General features: G+C 53.3%; 2 protein-coding genes and 1 long non-coding RNA gene across 4 annotated transcripts; all 3 read left to right on the top strand.

Moving 5' to 3' along the window:
• The first annotated feature begins 1949 nt into the window (after nt 1–1949).
• LOC147601437 (uncharacterized) lies at nt 1950–5808 on the top strand. Its single transcript, XR_015257975.1, has 4 exons — nt 1950–2102; nt 4328–5248; nt 5281–5604; nt 5722–5808. It is a non-coding gene; the product is annotated as an uncharacterized LOC147601437 (long non-coding RNA).
• Nucleotides 5809–5930: 122 nt separating this feature from the next.
• LOC104479996 (uncharacterized) lies at nt 5931–12905 on the top strand. The gene is made up of 14 exons (XM_086744667.1): nt 5931–5961; nt 6274–6830; nt 7062–7223; nt 7308–7417; nt 7554–7749; nt 7972–8089; nt 8395–8528; nt 8991–9082; nt 9169–9339; nt 11875–12066; nt 12184–12265; nt 12370–12423; nt 12736–12802; nt 12880–12905. Exons 2-14 carry the CDS (start codon nt 6573–6575, stop codon nt 12903–12905), a joined length of 1662 nt encoding a protein of 553 aa, XP_086600793.1. The 5' UTR covers nt 5931–5961; nt 6274–6572.
• On the top strand, nt 11620–16258 carry LOC147601438 (T-cell activation Rho GTPase-activating protein-like). 2 transcript variants are annotated; one of them, XM_086745012.1, is made up of 13 exons: nt 11620–11710; nt 11743–12066; nt 12184–12265; nt 12370–12423; nt 12736–13292; nt 13524–13685; nt 13770–13879; nt 14016–14211; nt 14434–14551; nt 14857–14990; nt 15453–15544; nt 15631–15801; nt 16174–16258. In XM_086745012.1, exons 5-13 carry the CDS (start codon nt 13035–13037, stop codon nt 16178–16180), a joined length of 1248 nt encoding a protein of 415 aa, XP_086601138.1. In that variant the 5' UTR covers nt 11620–11710; nt 11743–12066; nt 12184–12265; nt 12370–12423; nt 12736–13034; the 3' UTR covers nt 16181–16258. The 2 variants fall into 2 exon arrangements, 1 of the variants encoding a protein (XP_086601138.1); XR_015258160.1 differs by lacking the exon at nt 14857–14990.
• The last annotated feature ends 6758 nt before the right edge of the window (nt 16259–23016 follow it).

Below are 23016 nucleotides of genomic sequence, written 5' to 3' on the forward strand. Positions count from 1 at the left end.
CCGCTCCCCTCCGTGCCCTGCCCTGCAGCCTGGACCCTCGGGTGGGTTGAGCGGCTGCTTTTGGTGGGAGACATCTCCCGCCAGAGGAGGGTGGCATGGCCCGTGGCGGCTGCTGGGCGAGCTGCTGGGCGAATTGCAGGCTCTTGGCCAAGTCAGGCAGCAGCTCCCTTGAAATCCTCCCCGCCAGCCTCCTAACGAGACAGGGTAATTGCATAAGTCGCCTGGCTGTCGATGTGGCTCCTCGCAGAGCGGGAGCTCCTATTTACATGCCGTGTCCCTAGTTATGCAACGTGGCGGTGTTTGTGGGTGTCCCCTGCTCCAACCAAGGCCACCAGCCCTGCTCGCGGCCACCGTGCAATGCCAGGAATCCCTCGCCTTTACCACGGCAGAAATGACTTGTCCCAGCAAGCATGCTGTAATGATCCTGTTGACGAGTTTAGGGTCCTGACGAGGGAGGGTCGAGGAAGGCTTTCTTCTCACTTCCTCGCCACCGGGATTTGGTGGCATGAATATCTCTTTTGTGACATGACACAGTGATTGGGCTTGGCCTGCTTTCTGCTGGACCTCGCACGGGTCGCTTGGCTTTTCGTGCCTCTTACCCGCACATTGGGCTGGGTTGGTGAATGTCACTGTCCTTCCTCCTCTGAGGCGCTGTGAGGTTTAATTACTCACCTTGAGTGAAGTGGAGTAGAAGATGCTAAGTCACTGCAATATTTAGGGTTTCAGTAGGACAGTGTGTGTCCATTGGGAAACGCTCGCAATCAGTAGGTGATGCCATTTGAGAAATCAAGAGCTACTGAGAACAAGTACAGATTGTGCAAGTGTTTAGACGCTTGGTTACTTTTTCAGTAGTCCCCGCTAATTTGGGGATGTTTTCATCTCGCAATGCCTGGCTGGAGATGGCTCATAAAAGCTTATGTTTGTGCATAGAGCTCTGCTGGAAGTCATGTACAGAAGTCATGGCTTCTTCAGTTGTAGCAGCACAGCTGGACACAAAGGCAGCGGGCATCCCTGTAGCCCAGGTCTCGGCATGGGAAAACCACTGCACTGTTTTCTTCATGCCAAAACACTGTGTGTCAGCCGTCACCACATGGAAAAGCACCTTCCTCAAACACTGCCAGGAGACTGAATTCGTAAACAGCACAGTAACATGAAACCATCGCACATGACAAACAGTTGGCTTTGGAGTGGTGAGTTGAGCGTGTTCACAAATTCACCACAAAGAGGAACCAGAGTTAGCTGGATGGTTTTGTCAGCTCCCGTGTACTGCTCACCTCACCGGTGCTGATGCCAGCTGCATTACGCTTTTTTCTTCTGTTGGCCTAAGAGAGAACAGAAGTCTCCCAAAGCTTTTTATTTTTATTTAGTGGTACACTGTTAAACGATGTCCAAAGAGCTCTTTTCAGAACACCTCATCTTTTCCTCTGCTGTACAGGGAGCCACTTTATTAGATAAGATTAAATTTATTGGACACAAAATCAGGCCAGCCAGTTGTCTGTGCCAAAGCATGAATTCTTGTGAGGAGAGAGGTTGTCATTATGTCTTTGTTTTGTGGCTGGTTGAAATGGAACTTTTTCATTTTGAAATAATTAAATAGCAAGACTTGGCCATTTGGCTAGCTGCTTTGCCTTGTGTTTGTCTTTTTTGGCATGTTTTCTGAAAACTAGCACAAATGCAACGTTTGTTTTGTTGGCCATGGAAAGATTGACTGGAACAACCTGCAGTATGAAGTTACGATGGAGGAGGACGTTCCCGTGTTTTTAAGGCGCTGGTAGTCTGTGCCTTTCTGTTTCTATGCCGTGTTCTCTCACCCCATAACAGCCCAGGAGAACATTGAAAATCCTGTTTGCACCAGAAACAAGGTGAGGCAGGCAGAGAAGGAGCTCTGCCTCTGTGTGCCGCTGTCCTGCCGGTGTGATGGCAGCTCCTGTGGTTTCTCCTAGGGAGGTGTTCTCCAGCAGAAAAGGACTACCTGCCTCTGGACTGCCCAGCAGTCTGTGCAGTAGGGTTGTGCTTCTGGGCAGTACTCTGCTTCCCACCCATGGAGGAGCCTTCTCAAAACCCAGCTTCCCAGCAGGTTCCCCTCTGCAAAGGGCTGCAGGGTGAGTGCTGCCTTCTAAGCTCCTACACTTGTTCTTCTGAAAAAGGGAGTGGTCTGAACCAAATGGGTTCCCTCACCCATGCAGTCCTTCTTAAATTGTCTGCAGGAAATGGGCCCCGTTCAGTATTTGTACCAGCCTTCTCACAGGCAAGCTCTTGAGGTTTCATGCTTGAGGACCTGAGCTTGCAGACCTCGTGGTAGTAGCTGGAGCAACATGGTAAATGTTTGTGCTCCACTGAAGTAGTGCTGAAGTAAAAGTTACTGAATTTGACTGATTGACCAAGTACAAAAAACCTTGTGGATAGGTATTGTCTTCTGCTTCTGGGTTTGTACAGCCCTTTGCTTAGTGGGAGCCAGGGACTCTCGAAATACTGAGAGTTGTATAAAGATTAGAAAGAAGTGACATGGTGTGAACATCGTTTGGGAACAGTTAATGACACGCCCAGCCCAGCCACCAAAGCCATTGCCGAGAACTGGCAAACCCAGAACTTCATCTTAATCCCAGCACCTTGTATCTTCCAGCCACTCCCTTTGATGATTTAAAAAGGTGTACCTAATTCTTAGCTGGCCTTCACTGGAAAGGAATGCAGCATGATCGCAATTTTGGTGTGGTATAATTGCCCTGCCTTTCTTGCCCCATTACCACTGACATTGCTCTCCTCACGCCTGGGTTTATAGGCTGACTTGTACAACCTCTCTGGTTTGTTTTGCTTTTTTAATGACACTGGTGAGAAGATGGGAGGTGTTTGCTGGTTTCATGGAAGCTTCCTTTGGTTTCTGGGTGGCAAGGCAGTGAAGTCCTGTTTTTTGTAAGAGTTGGAAAAAGCTGAGTAATACGATAGAGGAGAAAGTCTGGGAATAAGTTTGATTCAGTGTTTGAAGCCAAGTGTGTAATAGTTCAGATAATTTCCTCCTTTTCAGAATTACTGCAGTAGAATTGCGGTGCTGATAAACAATTATTTGGGTTGGGTGAGGTTTTTTGACCTTTGCAGCTTTGCCACTGCAAATCCACAGGCAGAAGTCTGGGAGACCAAACCCAACCTTGTGTGAATTTGCCCTGGGCAAGTGCCCAAGGCACGGCTTGGCAGAGGACAGTGCTGATGGTGTGTTGCAAGGCGCTGGAGAGCAGAGTGGAGATGTTGTACGCTGAGTGGGAGATGTTGTACTTTCCCTCTTGCCACGTGGCTTCACAGTGTCCCGAGGACAGATTCCCCTGGCACTGCACACAGAGTCTAAAGTGTGGGGTGCTACGTACCTGTGGAAATGTTCACAAGCCTGCCCTCCCACGCTCACCCGTGGGAAAGGCAAATGACAGTTATCGGTACGGACAGTGTGGGGAGGGTGTTTAGCACGCCTGTGTGCTTTCATGGGCTAGCGCTGTCGCATCTTCATGGATGGAGGAGGCAATCCAGCACCACCCCCCACCCCTGACATTTATTTCATGTGGCTTCCTTGCTTCGTGTTGCCCCTTGAATTGTTCTGGTCTGAGTCTTGCCCTTAGGGGTTCAAGCTCTGGCTGTGCATGAATCCAGTGAAGTTAGTTTTCTGGGGCTCTCAGTAACAGAGATTGTGTAAAGTGGTGTTTAAGGAGATGGTCCTGGTGAGTGAGTCATTTGTTCTCACACAGAAGTGCTGCACATCTGGTGCAGGACACATGCGTATCAGGAATATTTGTCTTGCAGGTTGTTTACTGTAGTCTGCACCAGGAACCAAAAGTGTACATAAAGGCAGGTCAGATAAGTCGTTAGTTGCTGGTTGAAGGCTGTTGCATGTTCATGATCTTTCAGCTGTTCCAGTCCCTTCTACGGAGAAGTGATGTCCAAAGTCATGGGGTGGGCAGAGGTAATACCTGCAGAGTCGTGGCGGGAGCTGCAGGCATCCCCAGCGGACAGACTATTTTTATGACTCAGAGGCTGATCTTTCCTGGTGTGTCTTGTTTGAGGCTTCTTTAGTATTAACATAGCTCAACAATTTTATCATGGATCTCATGATGTGGGTCTTTTTTCTTTCAGTTTCAGTTTGGAGGTACTTGTCCTTTCCCAAGTACCTGGCTTTATTTTTTTCACACATTTATTTTTCCTAAAGAGGCAATGTCTAGCATTTTTTTAAATAGGCAAATTCTAGCAATTTGAAAATGTGTCTACTTTCCTAAGAACTGAAATCTAGTGGCAAGTAAAAAGGACTACTTTTTATATATATTTATTTTTAAAATATTGTGATTTGCAGGCAAACCTCATGAATTTAAATGTGAGCATTCGTGCCCATGATGCATCATGCCTATATACATCTGCTAGAGGATGTAGAAGACAACTGCAAAAAGGCTTTTATCCTTAAGTATCAGCACGTGAGAAGGTCTTTCTATGTACATTTTAAATTATTAGTGACTGCTGTCCATCCGCTTTCTCCCTAACAAGAGGTGGCCTTCCCATTTTTGAAAGAGAAAAGATGCACTTGTAATCCTTATTGCAGTGGCCTAGGGAGACCTGCCCACAGAGGATGGGACTGACTGTGGATGCCCCATGCATGGGCACAGGGAATCCAGAGAAAGCCACACACAGCCCTGACCGACCACAATGGCTTAGGGACCTCCTTGCTAAGAAGGAGGCAACGCTGCATAGCTGCTGATTGGAAACCTCAGTCGCAGCTTCCCCCCTAAAATCATAGAATCACAGAATGGTTTGGGTGGGAAGGGACCTTTAAAGGTCATCTAGTCCAACCCCCGTGCAAGGAGCAGGGACATCTCCAACCAGATGAGGTTGCTCAGAGCCCCATCCAACCTGGCCTTGAATGTTTCTGGGATGAGGCATTCACCACTTCTCTGGGCAGAGAAGTGAACATTACAGCTGAGAGCATTGTAAGGCAGGACCAAGAGCAGGACAAGGCAATGCAAATAGTTGCAATGCCAAGTTCTCCATGGCCACAAGAACTTACATTACAGAAACATTTTTGGGGATTTATTTTACCCCTTCGTAAAATTCTCCTGACCTTCCCTAAGCCATGGCAGCACTTGAGGCTGGTCTAGGTTGTGGCAGTCGTCCTGGAGCATGACGCTCCGAGCAAGAGCAGCCTTGAGAGGTGACAGGCCCTGGAGAGCTGGGGGAAAGGCTGGAGCAAAGAAGAGGTTCCCTTAGTGCAAGAGGAGGAGCGGTGAATGCCAAGGCAAGGGGCAGTGGCAGCAGGTGGAGGGAGGTGGTCCTTCCCCTCTGCTGTGCCCTGCTCTGGGCTCCCCGCTGCAGGCCAGCCATGGCCACACTGGGGCAGGTGCCCCCAGGGCCCCGCCCACTTTCCGTTGGGCTCGGAATGTTGGGCAGTTGGAGCCAGCAGCCCTCAGAGACTGCAGGACAGAGCTGCGCTGGCAGCGAGAGGCAGCTCTGCCCGAGCACCCACACCAGCACCCGGCTTCGCGTCCTCACTGTCACTGGCTGGGACACCTCCTGTGTCCACGGCGAGCGTCCTCCTGTCTCGGGCGGGATGGGCCAGGCCAACTGCTGCTGCGCTTCCAGGTAGGCTCTCCTGGCGCCTCGGGAACACGCGGGCACGGTTGGGCAGCAGCGGGCCCAAGAGAGAAGAGGTGGCTCGGGGCTCAGCCTGCTCTCTCCCTGTCCCTTCCCGGCACACAGGACACCAGAAGGAGCCAAAAGAGCCCAAGTGACCCGCCTCTTCTCGCTCACGCTCCTGGAGAAGCTGAGCCACCGCCATGCCGTGAGTGTCTGTGTGGCCTGGGCCCTGCCTGCCAGCACTGGTCTTCCAGCTGAGCAGCAGGGACATGGCTGCTCACCTTCTCCCACTCCTTCTCTCTTGCCCAGTGGAGGTCATTGAACACCGGGAACCTGGAGAAGCTGCTGGAGGGCCAGGCAAAGGTGAGAATGGCTGCCTTTCACCCGCCTCTGGCTGAGCCGGCATGTGCGGGGAGTGGCGTGAGCTTGTGCAGGAGAGAGGGAGGTAGGGTCCCTTGGTGCCACCTGGGGAGCAGAGAGGGTTGGGAAGACACCAGGAACGCTGGCACATCCTGGCTGGAGGCACTGGGAGGAAAGCCGCTGCGTGAGGCAGAGAGGCTGGGAGGGCAGAGGGTCCCAGCTCTGCCCACGCTCAGGCTGCTGGTGCCGGGGGCAGCTGGCCGGTGGCCCTTTCTGCTGCGGGACTGCTCTCTAAGTGCAGCCTGGTTCTTGCAGGCTGATCCCAAGCAAGGAGCTGCGACAGTCCCGTCTGGCAACGCAGGGGACCTTTGCTGCTCAACAGGTGAGTTTTGGAAAGAAAGGAGAGGTCCTGCCAGCAGTGGAGTGGTGCTCACTTGTCCCTTGAGTGTCGCCATGCAGGTTGGGCAGCCCAAAGGAGGATGTGACCTGGAGGAGCAAGGACAAGCGCTGGGCAGCGGCCGGTGGACGTGCTTCTGCGGGGACACGGAGCCTCTGCTGCTGCCTCCAGCTTGGAGGAAGGCAGGGCGAAAGCAGGGCCAGGCTCTCCCGCTGGCATGCCAGCGCTGCTGGCAGGCCAGGTTGCGGGAGCGCTGTCCTGGTGGTCTCCGTTGACGCGCTCTTGCTCTGTTTTCTTTGTAGTAGGAGGGAGCAGCAGGAGGAGGAAGGGGCTGCCCTGGGCCTTTGCTCTGCGGCGGAGCCCGGCCACTGCCCCGGCGCCAGGGCAGGCGGGCTCTGGCTGCAGCAGGGTGCTCTTTGGGCAGCCCCTGGCAGCCCTCTGCGGGGAGGATGGCATGCTGCCCCAGCCCATCCAGGTAAGCCAGCCTGGACGCGGGGTTCCCCAGCCCTCCCTAGGCCTGCTCTGGACAGGCAATGGCTGTCCACCGGAGCTCCAGGGACGGGCGCCTGGGCTCCTCAGCCCCACAGCGTGCTTCTGGTCCCAGCACCTTTGCTGAGGCAAGGAGCTGGATGTGGGGCAGTGCTCTCACCAGCGCTGTCAGAAAGCAGCTCTCAGCCCAGCACCTGTCCTGCTGCCTCTCCTGCAGGAGCTGCTGGCTGTCCTGCAGCAGGAAGGGCCCTCGACGGAGGGCGTATTCCGCAGAGCTGCCAGCGGAACAGCACATCGGGAGCTGCGGGAGGCCCTGGACCACGGTGCGGATGTCAACCTGCAAAGCCAGCCTGCGCTGCTGCTGGCTGTCATCTTGAAGGTGAGGGCTTCTGCCCTGCAGCTGGAGGAGCTCGTGGCTGGCCTGCAGTGTTCCAAGGCTCAGCTGGAGCCCTTGACCTTGCAGGACTTCCTGCGCAACATCCCCGGCAAGCTGCTGGTTGTTGACCTCTACGAGGACTGGATGGCAGCCATGCAGAAGAGCAGCAGGGAGGAGAAGGTGCAAGAGCTGAAAGCGTAAGTGTGGGCAGCAGCCTGCCTGTTGAGCAGGAACCCAGCGCGCTGGCTGAGAGCAGCTGGAAAGCTTGGACAAGCCCCGGGGGCGGCGGTGGGCAACATCTGCTTTGTTACCGCTGTGTTCCCGTTCCCTCAGGGTGGGCAAGAAGTTGCCTGCAGCCAATGTCCTCCTTCTGGAGCGGCTGCTGTCCCTCCTGCAGCACATTGGCCACAATGCAGCCAGCAGCAAGATGAGCTGCAGCAACCTGGCCGTCTGCATTGGGCCAAACCTGCTGAGCCCAGGCAACGAGGACCTGCTCCCTCTGGAGACTCTGCTGCAGGTGACAGAGAAGGTACGCTGGATGGAGCAGCCGGCTGCAGCCTTCGCGGCCCCTCAGAACTTGGCTGCTCTGAGGTCTCTGGATGCCTCCTCCCTTGGGCAAGTGGTGGTGGGGTGGCTGCTCGGAAGTGCAGCCCCCACAGCCTTCTGTGCAGAAGCAAGGCTCAGGAGTGGAAGAGGCTGCTTGGTCCATTTTCAGGCAGCTGGGTTGAGACCCAGGGTTTGATGTGTGCAGGTGAAGGTGCTGGTGGAGTTTCTGATTGAGAACTGCAGGGCAATCTTTGGGGAGGAGACAACGGACCTTCCCTGTGCAGCAGCCGAGGAGCCACCAGCCCCCACAGAGAAATGCCAAGGTAAGTGGAGGGCCTGAGGGTTGTCCCAGGCTGGGGCTTGGGACGCCAGAAACCTCAGTGTGGTTCTGTAGCGGGGCTGGGCATGCAGTGTTGTCCTCTGGGCCCCGCTTGTCCCGTGGCCTCTGCTTGGCTGCTGCCTCTGAGAGCATCATGGGTTTGCTCTGCAAGATGAGCTGAAGCCTGCAGACCGGGCTGAAACACCAGCATGGTAGAGGGCTTTGGGTGGGTTTTGCTGGAGCAGTTTCTCACTTCCACCAAGTCACTTTGCTGCACATGCTTTTTCTTTCTCCATCTGCCTTTGGAAGAGCAAAGCATCGTCCCTGCAGTCCCAGCAGACACCGAGCAGCGGGCAGAAGCCTTGCAGCACGCACTCCCCTCTAGTCTGGGTGTCCCCACAGAAGCTGGGGGAGATGCGGTGGTGGCGTCTGAAAGGGGAGAGGTATGTCAGGTCCCCAAACACTGTGGCCACAGGTCTGCTGTAAGAGGGCAGTTTCTGCTGAAGCCAAGTTGCTGCTGTGGCTCTGCCTGGCAGTAGAGCTGGGGTGAGTTTAGGTTACTCCTCCAGCCCCCAGGATGATACACAGGAAGGTAAACTGCCAGGGCTGTGTCTCAAATGCACTGGGCATATGCTTCATCAAATCTAATGTCCGCCAAATTCCTGCAGAAAGACAGAGAGGAGTAGCTGTCAACTTGAGAGGGGTTTTGCTCAGGTCCTGCTTTGTCAGAGCATCCTCAAGTCTATTCTGGGGAGGTGGGGGGACTGAGTGCATTGTGGCCGATGCAAAGCAGCCAAAGGGATTGTCGTGGAGCTCTGGAGAGCTGAGGTAGCCATTTGCCCAAGAGTGGCTCACTGCTCCAGCTTGTCTCTTTCCACCTGCAATCTCCAACCTTTCTGCTGTAGGTACCTCCACCTTTGCCTCAAGCCACCCCCGAGAGCACAGCAGACTCCCTGGGGTGCCCAGAAGAAATGGCCAGCCTTTCAAAAGAGCGAAGGTAAAATGAGCTGGCTTTGGTGAAAACCAGCAGTGAGTGCAGCGCATGGTGGCTTTCCCTAACTGTCAGCACTGTGGGTTGGAAAGGTTTGCAGGCTTTCCCTGGGAGAAGGAAAAGAGAAGAAAGGGAAAGAGAAGACAGGCATGGGGAGAGGAGAGGAGACGCGACATAGAAAAGAAGTGGAAGAAGAGAGAGAAAGGTGTTAGGCGCAGAGGCCTGAAAAGGCGCAGGAAGGTGCTGAAGGTCGGGAAACCCAGGTGTGTACCAGGCTCTGTTGCCCATCTTTCCCAGTTCTCTCCACCGCTCTAAGGAAGCCCAACTCGCTGGCCAGGGACGGCAAGGGATGGTGGTGCACAGGGTTTGCAAAGAAGACCACGGCAGCTCCGCAGGGGCTGCCCGTCGAGCCCCGCTGCGTGGCATGGGGGCACTGTGCATCTCTGCACACGCGCGGGTCTCTAAGGGCATCACCAATGGGGATGCGGAGCCAGAGCCGTCCCATAGGCAACGCCAGCAATAGCACCCTCTCTTCTGGGCACGATAAATTCCTCGTCAAGGGTGTTCCCTAAAGAAAGGGGAACAAAATCCTGCCTCTTCCTGCCTTTAGGAGAGCATTCTGATTCTTGTTGCAGGTGCTGATTCATTTTCACCAGCTGATCAGTTGTGACTCCTGGGCCCCCACTGTTGACATCCACAATAAAATGATCTTTTGTCTCTTCTGACTGCTTCTGCCCGTGGGTATTTGGGAGTGGGGAGCTGTGGTGTTGTGATGAGTTCTCAGGGAGGAGGTAGGGATGGTCCCTTGTCCCAGCATCCTTTGCAGCGGGCATCAGGGCTGAGTTCCCGTGCTTGAGGTGAAAGCCAAGCACAGAGTCACCCAGGAGGGTGGAGGTGGTAAGGGACCTGTGGAGATCATCTGGTCCAACATCTGCTCAAGCAGGCTCACCTAGAGCAGGTTGCCCAGGAGTGTTTTATAATTTTAAAACAGAGATGTGAAAAGGAAAAGCCACAAAATAGAAAAGAAAGGGGGAAAAAAAAGGCCAAGGACAAAACCAAGTGATGCAAAAGAAAGCAATTGCTGACCAGCAACTGACTGCTGCCAAGCCGCTCCCTGAGCAAGGGCAGCCTCCACCAAACCTTCCTCCCCCAGTTTCATTGCTGAGCATGGTGTCATATGGTGTGGGATTTCCCTTTGGTCAGTTGGGGTCAGATGTCCCCACTGTGTCCCCTCCCAATGTCTTGTGCACCTCCAGCCTGCTCGCTGATGGCGCAGGCTGAGGAGCAGAATAGCCCTTGGCGCTGTGCAAGCACTGCTCAGCAAGAACTAACAATTCCCTGGGGTATCAAGGCTGTTTTCAGCATGGATGCAAACCATAGCCCCAAACAAGTGTGTTGGCTTTGTTTAGTAAGGGGGGGGCTACGCTGGCAGCTTCTGCAAGAACCTGCTAGAAGTTTCCCCTTTGTCTGCTGGACTCGGCCGGGCCTAGGGCAGACCCACTGCTGGTCAGGGCCAAGCCACTTGGTGATGGAATGTTCCCTCTTTGGTAACATTTTTTAAGAACAGGAGAAATAGTTTTTAAAAAAAGGAGAAGATTTGAAGAAACAGAAGCGGGGGCAGAGAGGGGGAGGCGTGAGCCTTGTGGGCCCTGCAGCCCTCACCCTCTGGCCTTCTGCTGGGCAGTCGTCTGGGCCCGACTTATCCCAGCCCGGCTGCAAGAAGTGGAGAGGAGATGTGAACAGAACCCGAGAGGTGTCTGCCTGAGCTGATTGTGAAGAATTTCTTGTGAGAAGAATGGCTGGGAGGCCCACGGAGGAGCAGAGATCCACCTGCAGCCCGTGGAGGACCCCACGCTGGGGCAGGCCGAAGCCTGAAGGAGACTGTGGCCTGTGGAGGGCCCGCTGGGGCAGCTGTTCTGGGGGGACTGCACCCCTGTGGAAAAATGACCCATGCCGGAGCAGTTCATGAAGGACTGCAGCCCATGGGAGGGACCCCATGCTGGAGCAGGGGAGAAATGTGAGGAGTTCTTCCCCCGAGGAGAAAGGAGCAGCGTGAAGCGATGTGTGCTGAACTGACCGTAACCCCCGTTCCCTATTTCCCCCTGTGCTGGTCAAGGGGGAAGGAGGTGGAGATAATTGAACATAAAGTTAAACCTGAGAAGAAGTAGGGATGGGAGGAAGTTGTTTTTATTTACTTCCTCATTATCCTACTTTGTTTTTAATGATAAATAAACAGTTTTCCCCAAGTGGAGTCTGTTTTGCTTGTAATGGTAACTTCAATGATCTCTTCCTGTCCTTATCTCAAACCTCTAGGTTTGGTGGTTTTTTTTTATTATCTCTCCCTATTCCATGGAGGGTGGAGGGAGTGAGCTGTGTAGGTTGGTCCTGAGTGGGGCTAAACTACACCAGTAAGGTCCCATCCCACGGACACATCTGGGGATGATGGTTGCTCTGTCTGAAAACTCTCCTGACCCTCCCTAGCCTACAGCAGCACTTCAGGCTGATGTGGGTTGTGGCAATCGTCCTGGGGCACGATGCTTCCCGCAAGAGCAGCCTTGAGAGGTGGCAGGCCCTGGAGAGCTGGGGGAAAGGCTGGAGCAAAGAAGAGGTTCCCTTAGTGCAAGAGGAGGAGCGGTGAATGCCAAGGCAAGGGGCAGTGGCAGCAGGTGGAGGGAGGTGGTCCTTCCCCTCTGCTGTGCCCTGCTCTGGGCTCCCCGCTGCAGGCCAGCCATGGCCACACTGGGGCAGGTGCCCCCAGGGCCCCGCCCACTTTCCGTTGGGCTCGGAATGTTGGGCAGTTGGAGCCAGCAGCCCTCAGAGACTGCAGGACAGAGCTGCGCTGGCAGCGAGAGGCAGCTCTGCCCGAGCACCCACACCAGCACCCGGCTTCGCGTCCTCACTGTCACTGGCTGGGACACCTCCTGTGTCCACGGCGAGCGTCCTCCTGTCTCGGGCGGGATGGGCCAGGCCAACTGCTGCTGCGCTTCCAGGTAGGCTCTCCTGGCGCCTCGGGAACACGCGGGCACGGTTGGGCAGCAGCGGGCCCAAGAGAGAAGAGGTGGCTCGGGGCTCAGCCTGCTCTCTCCCTGTCCCTTCCCGGCACACAGGACACCAGAAGGAGCCAAAAGAGCCCAAGTGACCCGCCTCTTCTCGCTCACGCTCCTGGAGAAGCTGAGCCACCGCCATGCCGTGAGTGTCTGTGTGGCCCGGGCCCTGCCTGCCAGCACTGGTCTTCCAGCTGAGCAGCAGGGACATGGCTGCTCACCTTCTCCCACTCCTTCTCTCTTGCCCAGTGGAGGTCATTGAACACTGGGAACCTGGAGAAGCTGCTGGAGGGCCAGGCAAAGGTGAGAATGGCTGCCTTTCACCCGCCTCTGGCTGAGCCGGCATGTGCGGGGAGTGGCGTGAGCTTGTGCAGGAGAGAGGGAGGTAGGGTCCCTTGGTGCCACCTGGGGAGCAGAGAGGGTTGGGAAGACACCAGGAACGCTGGCACATCCTGGCTGGAGGCACTGGGAGGAAAGCCGCTGTGTGAGGCAGAGAGGCTGGGAGGGCAGAGGGTCCCAGCTCTGCCCACGCTCAGGCTGCTGGTGCCGGGGGCAGCTGGCCGGTGGCCCTTTCTGCTGCGGGACTGCTCTCTAAGTGCAGCCTGGTTCTTGCAGGCTGATCCCAAGCAAGGAGCTGCGACAGTCCCGTCTGGCAACGCAGGGGACCTTTGCTGCTCAACAGGTGAGTTTTGGAAAGAAAGGAGAGGTCCTGCCAGCAGTGGAGTGGTGCTCACTTGTCCCTTGAGTGTCGCCATGCAGGTTGGGCAGCCCAAAGGAGGATGTGACCTGGAGGAGCAAGGACAAGCGCTGGGCAGCGGCCGGTGGACGTGCTTCTGCGGGGACACGGAGCCTCTGCTGCTGCCTCCAGCTTGGAGGAAGGCAGGGCGAAAGCAGGGCCAGGCTCTCCCGCTGGCATGCCAGCGCTGCTGGCAGGCCAGGTTGCGGGAGCGCTGTCCTGGTGGTCTCCGTTGACGCGCTCTTGCTCTGTTTTCTTTGTAGTAGGAGGGAGCAGCAGGAGGAGGAAGGGGCTGCCCTGGGCCTTTGCTCTGCGGCGGAGCCCGGCCACTGCCCCGGCGCCAGGGCAGGCGGGCTCTGGCTGCAGCAGGGTGCTCTTTGGGCAGCCCCTGGCAGCCCTCTGCGGGGAGGATGGCATGCTGCCCCAGCCCATCCAGGTAAGCCAGCCTGGACGCGGGGTTCCCCAGCCCTCCCTAGGCCTGCTCTGGACAGGCAATGGCTGTCCACCGGAGCTCCAGGGACGGGCGCCTGGGCTCCTCAGCCCCACAGCGTGCTTCTGGTCCCAGCACCTTTGCTGAGGCAAGGAGCTGGATGTGGGGCAGTGCTCTCACCAGCGCTGTCAGAAAGCAGCTCTCAGCCCAGCACCTGTCCTGCTGCCTCTCCTGCAGGAGCTGCTGGCTGTCCTGCAGCAGGAAGGGCCCTCGACGGAGGGCGTATTCCGCAGAGCTGCCAGCGGAACAGCACATCGGGAGCTGCGGGAGGCCCTGGACCACGGTGCGGATGTCAACCTGCAAAGCCAGCCTGCGCTGCTGCTGGCTGTCATCTTGAAGGTGAGGGCTTCTGCCCTGCAGCTGGAGGAGCTCGTGGCTGGCCTGCAGTGTTCCAAGGCTCAGCTGGAGCCCTTGACCTTGCAGGACTTCCTGCGCAACATCCCCGGCAAGCTGCTGGTTGTTGACCTCTACGAGGACTGGATGGCAGCCATGCAGAAGAGCAGCAGGGAGGAGAAGGTGCAAGAGCTGAAAGCGTAAGTGTGGGCAGCAGCCTGCCTGTTGAGCAGGAACCCAGCGCGCTGGCTGAGAGCAGCTGGAAAGCTTGGACAAGCCCCGGGGGCGGCGGTGGGCAACATCTGCTTTGTTACCGCTGTGTTCCCGTTCCCTCAGGGTGGGCAAGAAGTTGCCTGCAGCCAATGTCCTCCTTCTGGAGCGGCTGCTGTCCCTCCTGCAGCACATTGGCCACAATGCAGCCAGCAGCAAGATGAGCTGCAGCAACCTGGCCGTCTGCATTGGGCCAAACCTGCTGAGCCCAGGCAACGAGGACCTGCTCCCTCTGGAGACTCTGCTGCAGGTGACAGAGAAGGTACGCTGGATGGAGCAGCCGGCTGCAGCCTTCGCGGCCCCTCAGAACTTGGCTGCTCTGAGGTCTCTGGATGCCTCCTCCCTTGGGCAAGTGGTGGTGGGGTGGCTGCTCAGAAGTGCAGCCCCCACAGCCTTCTGTGCAGAAGCAAGGCTCAGGAGTGGAAGAGGCTGCTTGGTCCATTTTCAGGCAGCTGGGTTGAGACCCAGGGTTTGATGTGTGCAGGTGAAGGTGCTGGTGGAGTTTCTGATTGAGAACTGCAGGGCAATCTTTGGGGAGGAGACAACGGACCTTCCCTGTGCAGCAGCCGAGGAGCCACCAGCCCCCACGGAGAAATGCCAAGGTAAGTGGAGGGCCTGAGGGTTGTCCCAGGCTGGGGCTTGGGACGCCAGAAACCTCAGTGTGGTTCTGTAGCGGGGCTGGGCATGCAGTGTTGTCCTCTGGGCCCCGCTTGTCCCGTGGCCTCTGCTTGGCTGCTGCCTCTGAGAGCATCATGGGTTTGCTCTGCAAGATGAGCTGAAGCCTGCAGACCGGGCTGAAACACCAGCATGGTAGAGGGCTTTGGGTGGGTTTTGCTGGAGCAGTTTCTCACTTCCACCAAGTCACTTTGCTGCACATGCTTTTTCTTTCTCCATCTGCCTTTGGAAGAGCAAAGCATCGTCCCTGCAGTCCCAGCAGACACCGAGCAGCGGGCAGAAGCCTTGCAGCACGCACTCCCCTCTAGTCTGGGTGTCCCCACAGAAGCTGGGGGAGATGCGGTGGTGGCGTCTGAAAGGGGAGAGGTATGTCAGGTCCCCAAACACTGTGGCCACAGGTCTGCTGTAAGAGGGCAGTTTCTGCTGAAGCCAAGTTGCTGCTGTGGCTCTGCCTGGCAGTAGAGCTGGGGTGAGTTTAGGTTACTCCTCCAGCCCCCAGGATGATACACAGGAAGGTAAACTGCCAGGGCTGTGTCTCAAATGCACTGGGCATATGCTTCATCAAATCTAATGTCCGCCAAATTCCTGCAGAAAGACAGAGAGGAGTAGCTGTCAACTTGAGAGGGGTTTTGCTCAGGTCCTGCTTTGTCAGAGCATCCTCAAGTCTATTCTGGGGAGGTGGGGGGACTGAGTGCATTGTGGCCGATGCAAAGCAGCCAAAGGGATTGTCGTGGAGCTCTGGAGAGCTGAGGTAGCCATTTGCCCAAGAGTGGCTCACTGCTCCAGCTTGTCTCTTTCCACCTGCAATCTCCAACCTTTCTGCTGTAGGTACCTCCACCTTTGCCTCAAGCCACCCCCGAGAGCACAGCAGACTCCCTGGGGTGCCCAGAAGAAATGGCCAGCCTTTCAAAAGAGCGAAGGTAAAATGAGCTGGCTTTGGTGAAAACCAGCAGTGAGTGCAGCGCATGGTGGCTTTCCCTAACTGTCAGCACTGTGGGTTGGAAAGGTTTGCAGGCTTTCCCTGGGAGAAGGAAAAGAGAAGAAAGGGAAAGAGAAGACAGGCATGGGGAGAGGAGAGGAGACGCGACATAGAAAAGAAGTGGAAGAAGAGAGAGAAAGGTGTTAGGCGCAGAGGCCTGAAAAGGCGCAGGAAGGTGCTGAAGGTCAGGAAACCCAGGTGTGTACCAGGCTCTGTTGCCCATCTTTCCCAGTTCTCTCCACCGCTCTAAGGAAGCCCAACTCGCTGGCCAGGGACGGCAAGGGATGGTGGTGCACAGGGTTTGCAAAGAAGACCACGGCAGCTCCGCAGGGGCTGCCCGTCGAGCCCCGCTGCGTGGCATGGGGGCACTGTGCATCTCTGCACACGCGCGGGTCTCTAAGGGCATCACCAATGGGGATGCGGAGCCAGAGCCGTCCCATAGGCAACGCCAGCAATAGCACCCTCTCTTCTGGGCACGATAAATTCCTCGTCAAGGGTGTTCCCTAAAGAAAGGGGAACAAAATCCTGCCTCTTCCTGCCTTTAGGAGAGCATTCTGATTCTTGTTGCAGGTGCTGATTCATTTTCACCAGCTGATCAGTTGTGACTCCTGGGCCCCCACTGTTGACATCCACAATAAAATGATCTTTTGTCTCTTCTGACTGCTTCTGCCCGTGGGTATTTGGGAGTGGGGAGCTGTGGTGTTGTGATGAGTTCTCAGGGAGGAGGTAGGGATGGTCCCTTGTCCCAGCATCCTTTGCAGCGGGCATCAGGGCTGAGTTCCCGTGCTTGAGGTGAAAGCCAAGCACAGAGTCACCCAGGAGGGTGGAGGTGGTAAGGGACCTGTGGAGATCATCTGGTCCAACATCTGCTCAAGCAGGCTCACCTAGAGCAGGTTGCCCAGGAGTGTTTTATAATTTTAAAACAGAGATGTGAAAAGGAAAAGCCACAAAATAGAAAAGAAAGGGGAAAAAAAAAGGCCAAGGACAAAACCAAGTGATGCAAAAGAAAGCAATTGCTGACCAGCAACTGACTGCTGCCAAGCCGCTCCCTGAGCAAGGGCAGCCTCCACCAAACCTTCCTCCCCCAGTTTCATTGCTGAGCATGGTGTCATATGGTGTGGGATTTCCCTTTGGTCAGTTGGGGTCAGATGTCCCCACTGTGTCCCCTCCCAATGTCTTGTGCACCTCCAGCCTGCTCGCTGATGGCGCAGGCTGAGGAGCAGAACAGCCCTTGGCGCTGTGCAAGCACTGCTCAGCAAGAACTAACAATTCCCTGGGGTATCAAGGCTGTTTTCAGCATGGATGCAAACCATAGCCCCAAACAAGTGTGTTGGCTTTGTTTAGTAAGGGGGGGGCTACGCTGGCAGCTTCTGCAAGAACCTGCTAGAAGTTTCCCCTTTGTCTGCTGGACTCGGCCGGGCCTAGGGCAGACCCACTGCTGGTCAGGGCCAAGCCACTTGGTGATGGAATGTTCCCTCTTTGGTAACATTTTTTAAGAACAGGAGAAATAGTTTTTAAAAAAAGGAGAAGATTTGAAGAAACAGAAGCGGGGGCAGAGAGGGGGAGGCGTGAGCCTTGTGGGCCCTGCAGCCCTCACCCTCTGGCCTTCTGCTGGGCAGTCGTCTGGGCCCGACTTATCCCAGCCCGGCTGCAAGAAGTGGAGAGGAGATGTGAACAGAACCCGAGAGGTGTCTGCCTGAGCTGATTGTGAAGAATTTCTTGTGAGAAGAATGGCTGGGAGGCCCACGGAGGAGCAGAGATCCACCTGCAGCCCGTGGAGGACCCCACGCTGGGCCAGGCCGAAGCCTGAAGGAGACTGTGGCCTGTGGAGGGCCCGCTGGGGCAGCTGTTCTGGGGGGACTGCACCCCTGTGGAAAAATGACCCATGCCGGAGCAGTTCATGAAGGACTGCAGCCCATGGGAGGGACCCCATGCTGGAGCAGGGGAGAAATGTGAGGAGTTCTTCCCCCGAGGAGAAAGGAGCAGCGTGAAGCGATGTGTGCTGAACTGACCATAACCCCCGTTCCCTATTTCCCCCTGTGCTGGTCAAGGGGGAAGGAGGTGGAGATAATTGAACATAAAGTTAAACCTGAGAAGAAGTAGGGATGGGAGGAAGTTGTTTTTATTTACTTCTTCATTATCCTACTTTGTTTTTAATGATAAATAAACAGTTTTCCCCAAGTGGAGTCTGTTTTGCTTGTAATGGTAACTTCAATGATCTCTTCCTGTCCTTATCTCAAACCTCTAGGTTTGGTGGTTTTTTTTTATTATCTCTCCCTATTCCATGGAGGGTGGAGGGAGTGAGCTGTGTAGGTTGGTCCTGAGTGGGGCTAAACTACACCAGTAAGGTCCCATCCCATGGTCACATCTGGGGATGATGGTTGCTCTGTCTGAAAACTCTCCTGACCCTCCCTAGCCTACAGCAGCACTTCAGGCTGATGCGGGTTGTGGCAATCGTCCTGGGGCACGATGCTTCCAGCAAGAGCAGCCTTGAGAGGTGGCAGGCCCTGGAGAGCTGGGGGAAAGGCTGGAGCAAAGAAGAGGTTCCCTTAGTGCAAGAGGAGGAGGTAGGATGAGGTGGCAGGGGATGAGATGAGAGAGGCCTTGAGCCAAGTGGAGATGCGCGCTGAGGTGCACCCTGAAGTGCTGCAGGAGCTGGCAGAGGACCTTGCGAGGCCACTGCAGAAGGGAGATGTGGCTGAAGACTGCGAGGAAGCAAACACCAGATCAGCACAAGTCACAGGTTATGAGTTACAGATTTCCAGTTATGATTTAGAGAACTTGTGAGTTCAAAACCAAATGAAATAAGTGGTGAATGAAAGAATTCACGTTGCAGACTACTCTATACAATATGTATTCAGCCTATATTTGTGGATTTTCTTTGTTTATTTTCCTAATGAGCTCATTAAATATAGCTGATTTTATAGAGTACATTTTCCTGTAGATGTGAGAGATCAAAACTGAGCATGACTCTGCTCAGCCCGGAAGAGGCTTTTTGTTGCTTTGCATGGTCTCTAGGACAGGGTGGAGGCTGTTTATTATTTAAAGAAGCTCCACAGAAAATATTCTTCATCTATAAGTTAAAAAACCTGCCTTAATATTTCTGTTTTGACAGCGCTTCCTGCAAATGAAACCTGGAACATGGGAATCACACCTTTACGTTTTAATTGCCAGCCCCAGCAGTTAAAGCTACAAGCAGAACAAATTCTGCACTCAATCATATGCGTGCATTGCAGTGCTACCGTGGGTTTGCTGGGTATCACTGGTTGGTCCAAAGTGTTGTGCTGCTTTTGGTGAGTTAGGAGCAGAGTCAGCATCCGACTGAGTCCCAAACATCTTCAGGTACAGCATAAGACTGACAACTGCCCTCCATCCTTCCTCTTCAGAAGACCCCAGTCTAATTGGCACATCTACCCAGGCAGGGAACAAGGTCATTCCTGAGATGAAAAGGAGAGATGGAAACTGCTCTGGGTGGCTGATTGAGCCAGGGTTTCGCTGCCTGTCCACATTGGTTTCACGTGCTGTATTCTCACGCAGGACTTGTTGCAATCTGAACGGGTCTTCCCGTCTGGATCATATGAGGTATCCTCCATTAGTGACACTTTGCTCTGACAGCCATCCTGCTGTGCAGTGCAGCAGTTCAGAAGTAAATAATTTATTTTGGAAACATGTTTTGTACACAACTTAGAAAATGGAAGAGAACAGGAATATTGCAACAGTGATCTATGAGGTGTATAAATACCTTCTGCCCTATAGTTTCTAAGCATTGCACTTTGCCATCCATTGTTTCAAAACTGCTTTCTCCCCCACAATTATCTTCAAAAGAGAAGGCTGATTCAAAGTGTTTTCCTTTTTTTTTTTTACCCCTGGAGTGGTTCATTGATTTCCATTTTAATAATCAGGTGAATAGACAAAAGGAAAAAAAAAACAAACATGGCAATATATTACCTAGCATTTAAAATAGAGAGAATGTGCATATGTGCCACAGCACACTTCATCTGTGGACATCGAAGTGTCTCACAGAGGTCATAATTCTCATTTCAAAGATTCAAAGATGAGGTAACAGAGGTGCTGAGAGGGAAAGTAGCTTAGCAAGTCAGTGGCAAAGCAGGGCAGGAGTCTCCCGAGTCTGTACTTCAGGTAGAGATGAGGGAACAGAGAGCAAACCCGTCCTTACCTGGTCAGGACAGCCCAGGTCCCAAGCGCGATGAAGGCACAGCAACACTGTAGGAAGAGCAGCAAATCATGCCACAAGGTGTGGAGCCAGTGAAGCCTGGTTTCCTCTGGTTTTGTGTCTAAAGGATAGTCCGGGGCTTGTCTGAAGTTGGCCTTTGATGGTGCAATCACAGGGTGCCACTGTGGCCTTTCCCTCACTAAAGGCACTGGTGGAGACTGGCTCCTTAGCTTTGTTGTCTGTTTTCCAAAAACTTTTGGGTACTTCAGAACTTTTGAGCTTTTCTGTCAGGTGTGATCACTGTGAGCCAGCAGAGTCACAATGAACACGTCCTTACATGTACACACACATGCATGCATGTACAGAGACGTCTGCCTTGGCTTTGCAATATAGGGGGTACCTTATCCTATGGAACTATGCAATCAGTCAACATTTTAATATTGTAGATCTGTGGTTTTGAACTTTTTTTTCTCTGTAACAGAGTTTTGAAAGTGAATAAAGGGTGGTACAGCAAGGATGTTCACAATGTTGATTCCGTAGCCACTACTGTTTAATGTTACAGAAAAATGCTTCCCAAGGGGGGACAAAAAATTGGACTTCCAACTCTGTAGCTGCATCTTCTTTGAGCCCTGGGAGACTCACTACGAAGTGAGACTCATTCAGGTTATTCATTTGATGAACTTGAACTTGAGTGAGAAGACTTTTTTACGCTTGCAGTCACGCTGCCTTGGGTCACGGTCCCATCATATCTCATTACCGAGAGAAGGAGAGATTGAATGGGAAATTTGGAGTGAAATTCTGAAGTAATGGTTTACAAGCTTTCTTGATTTGTGAACTCTGAAAATACTTTGGCTGTTCAGCCTCCATGATGGTAAATTGAAACCTACTGATGAAAGGTTGGTTTTCTTAGCTTTAATGGACCCATTAAAGGTAGGCCATGGATGCCACAGGTCTGCTAGTGAAAGTTGAAAACAATTGCTCTAAAGAACACCCTGGTATTTCAGGATTGCTTCTCATGGCTCAGGGAAGAGCATCTTTCCCTCTGAGGACTAGAAGACAGCTGCTCCATGAGTCTATACGGTTTCACAGCATGATGTGGCTGTGAGCTAATTGAAGATCTTAGAGTGGTTTTGTGACGGGATTTGCCTCTGAAAGGTAGGCACAATTTGGGGGATTCTCCCTTCTCTACTCGTATTGTTGGAAGCAGCAAAATCAATGGGAGCCAGGACCCAAGATCCCTCTGTCTGTAAGAGCATCCATGCTCTGCACAAAGACGTCTGTCTGGGCTCGCCCCTCGCGCCTGTGTGTGTGCAGGGTGCTGCTGGATGTGCTGTCCTCGAGAGGTCAGATCTGGGCTCAGGCAACAGACTGCCCACCTCTGTCACAAGCTGTGGTACACAAGTGGTAGTTACTCTTCATGGTAACTGCTTTGAAATGGCTTGCAGCGTAATCTTCTGATTAGCAGTGCATCCCTGTCTGCTTTCTGCTTCTTCAGACGAGATTTACAAAAGGTGGATAGTAGGGGTAAGTTGTCTAGCTTTGACACTCACCCTCTTTGACCTTCAACTCTTTTTTTCTTGTTGAAGTCCATGTTACTCATCAATTAAAAAGACACAGCATTGTTCTTAGCCCACAGGAGAGTTGTGAGAGTTTTAATAATAAGCTCTTCTAGATCATCAAATGAAATGTGCTGTATAAACACAGATTAATGTTGCTAGAAAGCCTGCAGGTTCTTTGCCTTGTGTGTCTCTTCTGTGATGTCTGCTAGCAGATCTGAATACATTTGCTGCTCAGATTACTAATCTCAGATTTAATACATCAACTGAACAAACTTTTACTCTTTATGTTTTAAATATTATAGTGCATTGTATCATGCAACCTATGATAATACTGTTTAGCATCTCTGTGATTAGAGCATCTCTTCATACTTTTATTGCTGCAGGTCCCAGAGGCATTGTTTATGGGCAGACCTCAAAGATCTAGTCATACTTCAGTTTTCCAGATAGGAAAACTGAGGTCCATTTTCCAAGCAAAAACTCTGAGCCAGTGGTTTAAAAACCAGGTCTGCTACCTCTCACTTGCTTTCTCTCCAAGAGAAATTGTGCTTTCAAAAGTGCTGAAGACTACAAATTACAGGATCTCCACATAGAGTTGGCAAGTGAAATTAAGTTTGCTAAACAGAATTTTTTCTCCCTCCGCATGCTGTGAGGGACACTTCCAGTGGGAGCTGCAGCGGATGGGATCCTAGTGTGTCTGGTTACATTTGGTGAGATGATTTATCTGATTTATCTGGGGAAAGCCCTCACCCATTAGCAATGGCTCCTATTCTACTGGTTGGATATGGAATGTTTTACACTCTCAGGGGCTTCACTAATATTCTTCTCTTAATACCAAGCCTTTTCACTGGTTACCAATATGTTCCTCAGACTAGCAAGGCTTTGCAGGCTGTTATTCAAAAAGTTATCTGGAGAAGATACACAAATGGTGAAGGAAAAGGGATACCTGAAGACCTCTCTTCTTCACACCTTACCAGGAAAATATCCTTCTTACTGGGCTAGATGGTCATGGTCCTCCACCTTTTCTGTTTCATGAACCTAACATTCCTCACTGCCCAGTGGTCTGATGTCAAGACAAGTCAAGAAATATTTCCCTCCCTCCAGCCAAAGTGGGAACTTTGAAAGGAGATGCTGGCTTGATCTCTGTTAAACTGAAGATGGCAATTCCATGTCTAACTTGCCTTCGGTGAGTCCCCTGGTCCCCTTGGTTGATGCATCGAACCTTGGCATGACAATGTGAGAGTTAAAGCAAGGAACAACCCTCTTTTGTGCCCATGTACTGGTGGGATTCCAAATTAACTTCAAGGAGGCAGGGAACCCATTTCCTTAGCTGTCCTTACTGGCCATCATAGGTATTAATTGCAATTATCCAGCAATTACGGCATCTCATATTGGAGGTGTAGTTTAGTAGTTGGGGTTTGGGCATTTGACTGCTGAAGCCAGGCACCTGGAAGGGAGATGTGGGAGTTGCTGTCATGGCACCTAAACGCTTTGTCAGTCTGGGGCCAGAGCACCCAAGGTGAGTAATTGTTATTGACGGAGGAGCTCCCTTGTTTGTCCACTGAATAATTAAAGCAGATTTTCCAGCTGTTCCCTCCTCCAAGTCTTTCCCAGCTCCTTCCAACTTGCCCACATCACTCCCTTTTCTTAATCTCCCCCCATCTTTTCTCTGTAGCTTCCTCC

Source organism: Chlamydotis macqueenii, chromosome 3 (genome assembly GCF_036417535.1).
Source record: "Chlamydotis macqueenii isolate bChlMac1 chromosome 3, bChlMac1.mat, whole genome shotgun sequence".
In the NCBI taxonomy this organism is placed as follows: domain Eukaryota; kingdom Metazoa; phylum Chordata; class Aves; order Otidiformes; family Otididae; genus Chlamydotis; species Chlamydotis macqueenii.